Source organism: Crinia signifera, chromosome 1, assembly GCF_055691185.1.
Source record: "Crinia signifera chromosome 1, ASM5569118v1, whole genome shotgun sequence".
NCBI classification, from domain to species: Eukaryota; Metazoa; Chordata; class Amphibia; order Anura; family Myobatrachidae; genus Crinia; species Crinia signifera.
Window position 1 is genome coordinate 320,455,568 of NC_139217.1, and position 12,139 is coordinate 320,467,706.

The following is a 12,139-nucleotide window of genomic DNA, read 5'->3' on the forward strand; positions in this document are numbered from 1 at the left end:
GCGAGCAGAAAGCCCTGCTCGCTGTCACCACTCGCAAACAGCATTGAATACCTGCCATGGTCACTCTAAAAGGTGTTTAGCACTGGACCAAAACTCAGAGTAAACCTCTGATAAATGGGTTATGTCGCTCAGTGTGTTGTGGGTCTATACACACCAGTTTTTCTGCCAGTCCTAGAATTCCAACCATGTATATTTCGTATTTTACCCAAGCATTTTTTGTTGTTTGCCTACACAACAAAACTCACTACTGCCACGACTATGAAACATATTCCTACAACGGTGTTACAAAGCAGGCTTTTGTTTTTTACCTAGAATACTCTGTAATCTGTACACTGCAATTAATCCAGATGCATAGATGACTGGAGGGTATGGAATCTGTCTGGCATAAATCAGTATTTAAAGAATGTATAACTTGTCAAGGCAGCCCTGACACCCATCAGTGAGGACCAGGAATGAGAGCAAGAATACAATCACTTGTAACTCAATGCAAAAGGGTAACTAAACAAAGTTCTAACAAGTGTGGTCACCCCAGTACATCGTGGGGTGACCACACATCACAGCAGTGACCACAATGTGGCACGGTCACCTGGCACTCACCGGGCTACCATCTTTCCTGAGGATCCGCTTCACCAGCATGATCCGGCTGCTGCTAGGCTTCTTCCTCTTCTCCTGGCTCATCTTGCCGTCATCATCCTGCCCAATGGCTGCTGCTGTCACCACTGATGCCCGGGTCACTATCAGGGCACCTTCTGCAGATGGGTCCGCGGCGTCCAGGGCTGGCTCGCAGCACCCGGCCTGCAGCCCTGGGCAGGAGGAAAGGTCTATAGTGGCCACCAGTACGGCTTTGCTGGGGTGCTCCGGGAGCAGGTGTGCGGGCAGCGGGGTGACGGGGTAGCCGGGTACCGGGCGTAGGAGGAAAGAGGGCTCTATGCCGGCTGCTTCAAGCGAGATCGGGGTGAGGAGCGCAGGGTAGATGGGCACAGAGCGGGCAGCGCAGCTCTCCGTGCTGGCAGCGATGTGATGGGACAGACACTGTACTCCGGTGGCTGCGCGGTCCGGGAGGATGAGCTGAGGCGCCGCTGCGGAGGGAGGCTCGGGCTGGTGAGCTCCGGTGCCCTCTCCCGGCCTCCTCTCGTACCCCGACGGATCCAGACTCCAACCCCGGTCCGGCTGGACCTGCCCACCTAAGCACTCACAGACCTGCAGCCGAGGCCTCCACCTTCTCTCCAGCAGCAGTAACAACGAGTCAACGACTGCCCCGCCCTCCCCCAGCCTCGCCGGATGCGCGTCACCGCCGGCACACGGACACTCTCTGACGGACGAGGCGTCACTCTGGTGCTGCAGTGCAGGTGCTGGTCCATAGGGGGCGTAGGGAGCGCACCTCAGTGCTGCTGACACCAGCAGGGCTGACGTACTACAGCCGCTCATCTCAGTCAGCTGTCGTGTGTTCTACCTGTGCATGCCAAGCGCAGTACTCACTTGTTAAATCACGTCTCTCATGGGGTACACATTCTTCTGTATACAAAAACAATATGGCACACCCTTATTAACTCAATCAAATAGTACTACTGTCTGTGCTACACTATGGACTCCTTTCAGATTATCGAATTTGTCTATACCAGGGGTTCTCAAACTATTTTGTTCTGGGACCCTGCCACATCTGTACTTCCTCATCTTTGCGGCCACTGCTTACGCTACAGAACTTACGTAGCATCATCATCCCCTTGGCTCGCCACAACTTTTCTAAACGTTATAGATGGTGGCGTGGACACAGGATTTGTAATGGTTCCCTTGCCGAAAATCCTTAAGTAGCAGTGGACAGTGGTGAATATAGCGGCTAACATAACTGGCATAGTGGTGGCCGCAAAGATGAGGAAGTATCGTCACGTCAGTCTACCCACTGCTTCGCCATATGCTGCACCCAACTCTGTCATAGCTACCACATTCTTTCCTGCTGCTCCACACCTCTGACATGTCATTCCACCTCTCTGTCCTGCTCCCCTCTCTTTCCTGCTCCCCACCTCTACCATGTCCTTCCCTCTCTCTATCCTGCTCCCAACCACTGCCATGTCCTTCCCCCTCTTTGTCCTGCTCCCCATCTCAGCAATATTCTTCCCCCCTCTCTGTCCTGCTCCCCACCTCTGCTATATTCTTTCCCCTCTCTGTCCTGCTCCTCTCCACTGCCATGTCCTTCCCCATCTGTTCTTCTTCCCACCTCTGCCAGATGTAAGCCCCAGAACTGTCAGTGCCAGCGCACATAGAGTAAATCCGGCGGCAGCCCGTGATGGACAGGTCAGGGAGCGTACCTGATTGGAGGAGAGAGACTAGGAGGGAGCCGGAAAGAAGGAGGAAGTAGTAAGAGGCTGGACGCACGTGTGCAGGAGCAGCGTGGCGGAGCGTGTGAGGCGAGGACCGGCAGCGCGAGCAGCAGGACAGCTGCGCGCCGGGGAGAGACTTAACGGAGGGACGGGTGAGTGACCCCCGCCGACCTCCAGCACCCGCGCCGGGCCAAGTGACGCGGCGCTTGGAAGCGTGCGACCCCTGCCGCCTACAGAGGCACATGGAGAGCAGCGTGGAGGCGCCCAACCCACGCTGGTGCCTGTGATCCACGAGGGGACAGAAACAGCACAGCGGAGTGTGCTGCCCAGCATCCAAAAGGCCGCGGAGAAGGTGGTGACCCCCGCTACCACAGCCAGCGTGACACAGAGAGCAAGACGGGTTATACCCCGCCATTCGCATTGGCCGCCATTTTGCCCGTCTCTGAAGACGCCAACAGTAAGTCAGCCCTCGGGGCACCCAGTCACAGTATCCCTGCTATAGCTTCTCCCAAGGGCACTGTTTGTCAGTCACTTGCTTACTGAGTAAGGCACATAGACTGTCTCCCCATTGAGACGCCTGTCCCAGAGGCCCATCCTGGTGACAGAGCATAAGGACAGAACCCCAAGCCCTTTGTGACCTGAACACTGCTAGGAATAGAAAAGGCAGTAACAGCCTGGCCACCAAGGCCCCTCTCCCATTCCCCTTGCCGGTAAGGAAACAGGGTAACTATAAGGGCCCAAAGGCCTCCTTACCAACACCTGAGACTGAGCTAATCCTTCCAGGACTCCAAGTGGGAGTCACCCACACCCTAGTAAAGCGACCCCACTCACAGCAAACCAAGAGCCCTTCTTCTATTGTTTTCCCCTGGCCCATCTTCAGATAGGATCACCGTTTGGGCCCCACCAAAATCCCTGTGCACAGATTCTGAAATAAAAGGTCAACCTAACCCAGTAGTCGAGTGTTCTGTATCCATTCCTGTATCAAGAGAAGACTCCAGACTGAGATCCGTGAAATCGGGGAAGCACAACCCCCACCGCATCCATAAGGTAACTCCTCCTTTGGGTGTCTACACATGTCCTTCCCCCTCTCTGTCCTGCTCTCCACCTCTGACATGTACTTCCCCATCTATGTCCTTCTCCCTACCTCTGCCATGTCCTTCCCACCTCACTGTCCTGCTCCCCACCTCTGCCATATTCTTCCCCCCTCTCTGTCCTGCTACCCACCTCTGCCATGTTCTTCCCCCTCTCTGTCCTGTTCCCCACCTCTGCCATGTCCTTTCCCCTCTCTGCCATGTCCTTCCCCCTCTCTCTCCTGCTCCACACCTCTGCCATCTCCTTCCCCCTCTCTCTCATGCTCCCCACCTCTGACATGTCTTTCCCCCTCTCTGTCCTGCTCCCCACATCTGCCATGTCGTTCCCCCTCTCTGTCCTACTCAGATGCATTGCAAAGGCTGAAACTCACCATAAATGCATTGAACAAGCCAGAAACCATTTAAAATGCATTAAAAGGGGACATTATAGTAAATCCATTAAAGCCAGAAAGTGGTTAAAGTTTATTTCAAAGACACTTTCCGGCTGTTTCTATTCATTTACTGTACTTTATGGCCTTTTCAATACACTTTACATGATTTCCAGCTTTGTTAACGCATCTACACTTGGTTTTCCATATTTATCAATAATCTTTACATGTTTCTAGCTTTGTCAATGCATGTATTTTGATTTCCGTCTTTTTCAATACATTTTTACTTTGTTTCCAGTTTTTACCATCTTCCCCTCCTGCCATTCTCCTTGGATCCTCTTCCTCTCCAGCTAAAGGTCCATACACACTGGGCGATTTTGCGATGATGTGGAAAATCTCACTACTCATCGCTGGCCCATACACACTTGGATGGTTTTTGAGCTGAAAGCACCTCAAATTACAAAACTGAGCTGCTTTCAGCTCAAAATTGTCCAGTGTGTATGGGCCTAAATGAAGCCTACACATGAGGAGATGTGCTGAGCGTTGTGAGCGATTCTAGATTACTAAAAATGTTCAGCAAGATCACTCAATTTGCGATGTGTCAGGGCCAGTGTTCTATGGTGAGAACACTGGCCCTGATTGCAATAGCAACGCACTGGGACGCACATCGATAGTGCTATGGCCCCTACATACGGAGTGATATTCTCATATGCATGGCTTCTGTGCAGGTGCCTTCCCTGAATTTCATAGTCGTTGTGGCGCTCGCACAGGGGGAGGCGGAATGGAGTTGGGCAGAGGGCATTTGTATGCGTCTCCTGGGCATAACAACAAAAACGCTGGGTGCGCCCAGGAAAACTCTGGAAGTCCCCATGCGATTGCAGGTGGGCACCTGCCGGGGGCCGGTGCCTGATGTCACAGTGCATCAGCCGACCGCCCAGTTCTCGAACCCAGATGCCGCAAGTCTAATTCAGCCCATACTGACTTAGATTTGCGAGCTGGGTAGAAATTATTCGATGGTCGTCTACCATCGAATGATTTCAGCCCCGTTTGCTACCCTGCAAATGGATGTTTATGGGAAAACATCCATTCGCAAAGCAGCAAGGATATTCCCTGGGCAGCGAGGGGTGGGCATTCACACGCCCAGCGGGCAGCGCTAGAAGGCTCGCTAAGCATTGAATTCCTGCTGCTTAGAGAGCCAACCAGAATGTGTGTTCAGATTTATTTTTTAACATTAGGACTTGCATCAAGGAAGGTGAACTTTCCCCGCATGGAGTTCACCTGGAAGGAGCAAAAGACATTCTATGTAAAGCATTGGGAGACAGCTACAAAGCACGTCTTTCCGGTGGAAATAAGTTGTGCAGACACCTGCAGCTCCCCCTTATTATATGCACTTTTCACATTGCTTATGGGGCAGGCCCAGGATCATGAGAAAGATTCTGTGTATCAGTGATGCATTGTATGCACTTAGTAGTAATATATTCCTTTGTTCAGTGTGTTGCTTCTCAGCTGCGTCAAAACTGCAAATCCCAGCATGCTGCAATCTGTATATACAAGAATATTCTTAGCATTTCAGACCTGGGTAACATCAATCAATTATGTGTGTTTTGCATTATTAATTGTATTACACCATTGTCATATCACTAAATATTTGTGTCATCCAGATATGATTTTGACTTTATTTGCATGTACTGTTACACAGAGTAATTAGAAGATTAAAATTAAAATATGCAGGATATAATAGTGTGGCTGAGAGACGTTTTATATTGTAGTGAGTGCACGCCTGATTGGCGGTGTTAGACAGACCCAATGGCGGTGTGAGACATGCCCAATAGGTGGTGCTAGGCACACCGTTTTGACAGTGCACCCCCTAATAAAATGTGCTGCGCACACCTATGCCCACCCACTTCCTTGTAAAATCTGTGGGTTGGGGGAATCATGATGAGACTCAGCATTTGGCATCATCATCGCTCCGCCACCTGTGATGCAGCTGTGCATGGACAGCATAGTTCCACATGAAGTGAATGTGGAACAGCTGGATCAGGGTTTAGAGCAGCAGCAGCATCAGAATTGATTAGATCCAGTCCAGGTTTGTTCTAAGATCTGATGTGAAACTTTGTTTAGCTAATTAACAATACCGGTGGTTTGCTGCTAAATGTCTGTTTGGGGCAGAAGGTCAGGGTTCCCAATGCCAGTTAGGGCTGGGCAATAGGCTTGGGGTGTGGGGACTATGCTAGGGTTTTGTAACCATCTGTAAAGCCTGTGTATTGCCTGCTGGAAAACCTGCCTTGCTGTAAATTGTGAATTGCCAAGCTGAGGAACATGTATACTGTCTACATCAGGCATGTCCAACGTTGGCCCTCCAGATGTTGTGAAACTACACATCCCAGCATGCTTTGCTACAGTTTTGCTATTAGAGAATGCTAAAACTATTGCAAAGCATGCTGGGATGTGTAGTTTCAAAACATCTGGAGGGCCAACGTTGGACATGCCTGGTCTACATGCTACAAATAAAGGAGAAAAGTTATTTTTATACAGTGTATGTTATCTTTGTCACATATATATATATAAAGAGAGAGAGAGAGAGAGAGAGAGAGAGATGGATGTCAGTCCAAATCAAACAGAAGCACTCAGAGGTCTTTATAAGAAAGCAGTTTAGGGGAACAAGGTGTCCCAACATTTCAGGGCTAGCAAACCCCTTTATCAAGGTGTATAAATATATACACTCCCAAAGATGCTGCACTTGCCGGACTTTGTTTAGTATTCAAATAATCAAACAGACGCCATTTATTTCCAGTTTAGGCTAGACATACATACATACATACATACATACATGTATGTCTAGCCTGAGGACAGAAAATAAACTCTCGAAACATTGCTAAAGCTATTGGCGCCTGCTTGATTATTTGAATACTGAACAAAGTCCTATGAGAGCAGCATCTTTGGGAGTGTATATACGGTTACGAGCACCCCGGCAATTGGACTTATAGGTTGAGTTCCAGCATATCACAGCATATATATATAGAGAGAGAGAGAGAGAGAGAGAGAGAGAGAGAGAGAGGTAGTATTGCAGCTTGGCACTCCAGCTCAATGGGACAAATTCCCAGGTGCCCTCAGGATACAATAGGTAGCCAGGTGGTATAGAGGTATACACAAACAGCGGCACTCAATGGGTTTTCAAACAGGTGTAGTCAAATTGGACAAAGGGGCTAGTCCCCGAAACGTTGGACAATTTGAATACACCTGTTTGAAAACCCATTGAGTGCCGCTGTTTGTGTATACCTCTATACCACCTGGCTATATATATATATATATATATATATAAATAAAGGATAGGGGTGAGGTACGGCACTCTCAGGCAGAAATAAAGATCATACAAGCTGTTATTACAGCGACGTTTCAATGCTTTATTAGCATTGTCATAATTTATTAGCATTGTCATTGGAGCCTGATGACAATGCTAATAAAGCTTTGAAACTTCACTGTAATATCAGCTTGTATGATCATTATTTCTGCCTGAGAGTGCCGTACCTCACCTCTATCCTACAACATTTTCAGTAAGGGCACCCATCAAAGCTGTGTAAGCATTGGAGCAGTGGTTAGTTGCCGGTCCTTGTGTTCGATGAAATGTGTGCCATTGCAACAGCATCAAAATTAACTTGACCTTATCTCATCCAGAGAGTCTGGGGCTACTGTAACACATAAAGAGGGACTAAACAGAGTGAAAAAGTAAACACAAGTCACACTATATCTGTGGTTCCCAAACTTTCTTAGAGCATCAACATTTTTTATGCGGCACCCTTTGAATGTTCTTTATTGATGGACAGTGGTGCTTCTGATTGTCCACATGTTTTAGCATTGGCAGCCACTAGTGCTGGTTTTGTCACATTGACAATAAGTAAATTGATTTGGTTCTGGACCATCAACCCAAGGCACCCCTGCAAGAGCTTTGTGGCACCCCAGGGTGCCATGGCACATAGTTTGGGAACCACTGCACTATGCAATAATTGTAATAGTCTGTGAACTGGGTTCCCAGCCAGTCTATCCGATATTTTAAAATAGCATTAATTTCAAATGTAAAATCCAGGTATTTTTTTTCTCACACTTTTCTATTTCTACCTTTTCTATCCTGTTTGGTCACCTCTCTCTCTCTCTCTCTCTCTCTCTCTCTCTCTCTCTCTCTCTCTCTATCACACAATTTCTCTTTCTCCCCTCTCTGCTGGGCTGCCTCCTTTACTCGCTTCTTCTCTGGGCCACAGCTCTCTTTCTCACTCTCTTGTGATTAGGGTCAGCACCCTTGCTCTGTCTTTCCTATTGGGTCATCTTTCTGTCTTAATCCAGCCTAGAACATATAGTAATACAGTACAATCTGCTATAACACAAACCTAGTATGTATACAGGTATATACCAGTCTGCTGCTTTTCAAACTACCATTCAACCTAGCTTTCTTATCATACAGAATGATGCTCTTGGATCACAACCTGTTGCGCTTTCTCCTTTGTCTGCTATTGCTCCGTTTGCTTCTTTTTATTTTAGTAATTGGAATATAATATAAACTTCTCATAGACTATTTGGCTACATTCAAATGCATTCACAACGTTTCCAGATGGAGAATCATGACAAACCAAGACAAGCCGTGATTTGCCCAAACAATGCCTTAATGTCATTATGCCATGCCCATATACTTTGATACAGTCTTTTAAGAACTGCTGGAATGCATGCAAGACCAATTTTCTAAGTCACATGTAAATTCTAATGTATAATTGATTTGCATGAAAAAAACTGCACAAGAATGCAAACAGGATTTTTTTGTAGATCCTTTCTTGTATTACAGGAAATGGTGTGGATTTTTATTTCCATTCTCCTAAATTAAATTGCATACTTTATTACAATAACAAAAATAACTTCTGTTGGTATCACCACCTTTAATTTACATAGCCAGCTAGAGAATATTCTGCAATACTATAATATAAAACTGGAATATACAGAAAATATAAAGCATATACCTATCAAAAAGTAACAATGGTCATAAATATAGTTCTGAATTCAATTGTACAAGTGCCTTGCATGCTTTGTAGGGCCACAGTTTAATTAGTAACATTTGGTACCGCATTTTATAAATATTTCATAAATCATAAGTACAGTTGCAAAGATACTTTTTATTGCAGAATCTTGTAGATATTTGTAGAAAATCTCAAGCATATTAATTCTATAAAGATCCACTCAGCATTTCTCCATAAAACTTGTAGGTGTACAATCTACAGAAAGTCATTTTATATGTAAGAAACACTACTGCTTTGGCTTCTAGGACACACATCATCCTAAGGTGATCCGATCTCCTGGTCTTGCTGAAACAAAGAGTGTAGCATATCAGCATTACCTGCCGTGTTCCTCTGATGATGTTGAAACCGTTCATGCAAATTTCATACTTTACTAGCTGTCTTTGTTTGTTCTGAACCATAGCAACAAGTGCCAAGTACAGTAAACCATTGATCAATGCTGCAAGTTGAAGTCTTCAAACCTCCTCTACTTTTATTTTATTTATATCCAAGCAGAGATAAAACTGTACAGTGACTTGTCCAGTGAAGCGTATCATTTAACCCTGGTGTCTGGGACATTAAGAGGTGAAGTCACAGTCTCAGGTAAGAGAAGCACTACCGCAAGTTGGTATTTTATATCCTAACCTAAGGGCAATTCATTATTTTTTTTTGTGTCGATTGGTAATGCAAAAATGTGTCTGTCGTAGATCTGAACATATGCTTGTTTGTGTATTGTATCTGGTGTGAACTCACACTACACTCGCAAAACTAGTGCATGGAAAAGTAAGAATACAATTTAGTTGTCCATGACTGGAGAGGCAGACTTGGGTGGGAAGAGAAACGTAGGTTACGTGATGGCGTAAGCAACTGACATATATATACAGACTTGCAAGTGCCAACTCCGTAAGTCCCACAGAGGTCTAGAATTAGTCACATTAATAAGTGCTCTATTGGGTGCTTGTGTTTGGACTGTAAATACTATAAATTGCCAGTGCACTGCAATGCATAGCACAGTAGGAAGAAATACCAACATGGGTCATTTGTGAACATTTATTTTCTTAATGGCTCTGTCATTTTATGGCTTTTGCCCTTTGAGTGCCAACGTTGCTGTTAGAGATCCTCAAAAAATCCGCTAAAAATGCCAGTGTCGCTGGGCGTAACATTTAACTAAACTTCAATTAATTGACTTGGCTGTATTTGAATTTATTTATACTAAAATAACAGTTGCTGTGAGCGACGCTGTCATATTTTAGCGGATATTTGGAGGATCTCTCACAGCAACGTTGGCACTCAAAGGGTTAATAATTGAAATATCAACTAATAGCTGAAAATACAGTATATTGGTCTTAGTCTGGCTCTTGTGTTCATGAATCTATCGCTTTATTAGGCTGCAAAGATATGGCTCTGGCAAGCGGGCACTGGATACAAAGCAACATCTGTGGAGAACCGCCGAGGCCACGGTATGTTACTCTCGGTGTGCTGTAGAATGTCCAAGTAAATAAGCTATTGTGTTCTCACATACTGCACGTTTTATCACCATCAAGTGTTTTGTGTGCCGGCGGCTACTAGATGGCACCTAACAGAGCAATTCAAGTGTTGCTCCGTTCGGGCGGGCACAGCTGCCAGCACTGGCATTACTGTTATGTTATTTTCACGGGCTGGTAACTAATACTGTAGGAACATTTGGAAACAGAAAGGGGAATATTTTCAACATTTGGTTACATTCCAGATCCAGCTACAGCAAAGAAAGATTTGGGGGTAAATGTAATAGTCTGCGACTGTGTCCCGGTGGGTCTGCCTGTTTTATAGCAGCAATCATTTAAAAGCAAAATCAACCTCTGCAACAATATTGATATTGGTCCATAATTAAATTGAAAATATGCTATTTCTGTTTGTTACCAAGGAAATCATATTACAGGGGAGTAAGGGCCCCTACCCCGATGTTTGGGGTTTGCGCATATGCAAACCCCGGGAGTTACACTCACCGGTCCGTTTGCTCCAGAGGGGGCGGGCGCGGGTGGACAGGGGGCTGGAGCAGGGGGACCCCAGCGTTTAATGAGCGTTGCCTGCTCGGAGCAGGCGGCTGACGTCACATGATGCCGCCTGTCCCGTGTTCATCGATCAAAGGCGGAAATAAAAGTCAGTTTACACTGACTTTTATTACTGAAGGGGAGAAAAATCATTCGATGGTGAGCGACCATCAAATGATTTCTCTCCCCTTCAGCTGCATGCGAGGGGTTGTGTTTGAGCACACATCCCCTCGCATGCTAGTGAGGGGATTCGGTGGTGGGGTGGGCCTTCAGCGGGGTGGCGCTTACCCGTTCAGCTATATGCAGCATGCAGAATCAGCGTTCACTGGTGGGTCCTGTCTTGCAGTCCAGCATCAGTGGTGGGTGCACCATTGCTTGCTGCAGTGCAGGCTGAGCGGAACCAGATGGGAGCTGTCTTGTCCCCTATTGCAGGTGTTAGCAGGGCTCCTGGAAAAGAGCCAATTAAAAAGGTAACAGCGAGTGTGCCCCAGAGCTCTGTTGGAAGGGCAGCAGTCACACCTGGATCCTGCTGTGAACTACACACATGCTGCTGTACATGCAGGTGCCTCAGAGCTTGGAGCCTTCAGCCAGGTGTCTCCATTGACTCTGGGAGTTATACCCTTGTCATATATTCTATCATTGCAATAAAATAGTATTTGAAATGCATGTAGTGTATACATAAACTCAAGTTCTGCATTTTGCATATGATGTAATTGTAAAATTATCAAAACACACACACCTTGCATTTGTAGAAATAGGCCAGCTCTCAGTTAGGAAACAGTTGAAGTGACACTGAAGGAACTGCTGCTGGGTCCAGCAATGAATATTAACTGGTTAAATGTATCCGCATATCTATTTTGTATCAGATTGGCTGCAATTACTACTTTGCGGATATGGCTGAAGCAGGAATGTGTGTGCAGAGGTCACTGGAGGTAAAAGAGAAATTTGTGGGTACTTCATACTTTTATCAGCACTTCCAGCCGTTATCTAGGCATGGAATGCATGCAAGAGCAATTATCTAAGTGACCTGTAAAATATCTAATTTATATATATGGAACAACGGCATATGAATCCCAGACAATGATGTGGATCTTTATTTCCATTCTCCTAAATTAAATTGCATACAGTGGAACAATAACAAAATAAATTCTATGGGTATCACGTCTTTAATATACATAGCCAGCCATAGAAAATTCTGCAACACTAATGTACAATCAGCATCGCTAGAGGGGTGCGGACCCTGGTGTCCTCCTGTGAGGGGTGACACCAAAATGTTGACTCATCAACAGTAATATG

At 46.1% G+C, this 12,139-nt stretch overlaps 2 protein-coding genes across 2 annotated transcripts in view; one reads left to right on the forward strand and one right to left on the reverse strand.

Annotated features, from left to right (window-relative positions):
• Positions 1-1,437, reverse strand: part of LOC146080266 (solute carrier family 71 member 1-like) — a 53,551-nt gene extending 52,114 nt beyond the window's left edge. The window contains exon 1 of the mRNA XM_083187337.1: positions 598-1,437. Within this exon, the coding sequence (XP_083043463.1) occupies positions 598-1,428 (831 nt within the window). The 5' untranslated portion in view covers positions 1,429-1,437. The remainder of the gene's footprint in view (positions 1-597) is intronic.
• Positions 1,438-9,339: 7,902 nt separating this feature from the next.
• LOC146029386 (kelch domain-containing protein 3-like) overlaps positions 9,340-12,139 on the forward strand; it is a 93,273-nt gene continuing 90,473 nt past the window's right edge. Inside the window, exons 1-2 of the mRNA XM_083158352.1 lie at positions 9,340-9,416; positions 10,201-10,273. Of these exons, the coding sequence (XP_083014478.1) occupies positions 10,212-10,273 (62 nt within the window). The 5' untranslated portion in view covers positions 9,340-9,416; positions 10,201-10,211. The remainder of the gene's footprint in view (positions 9,417-10,200; positions 10,274-12,139) is intronic.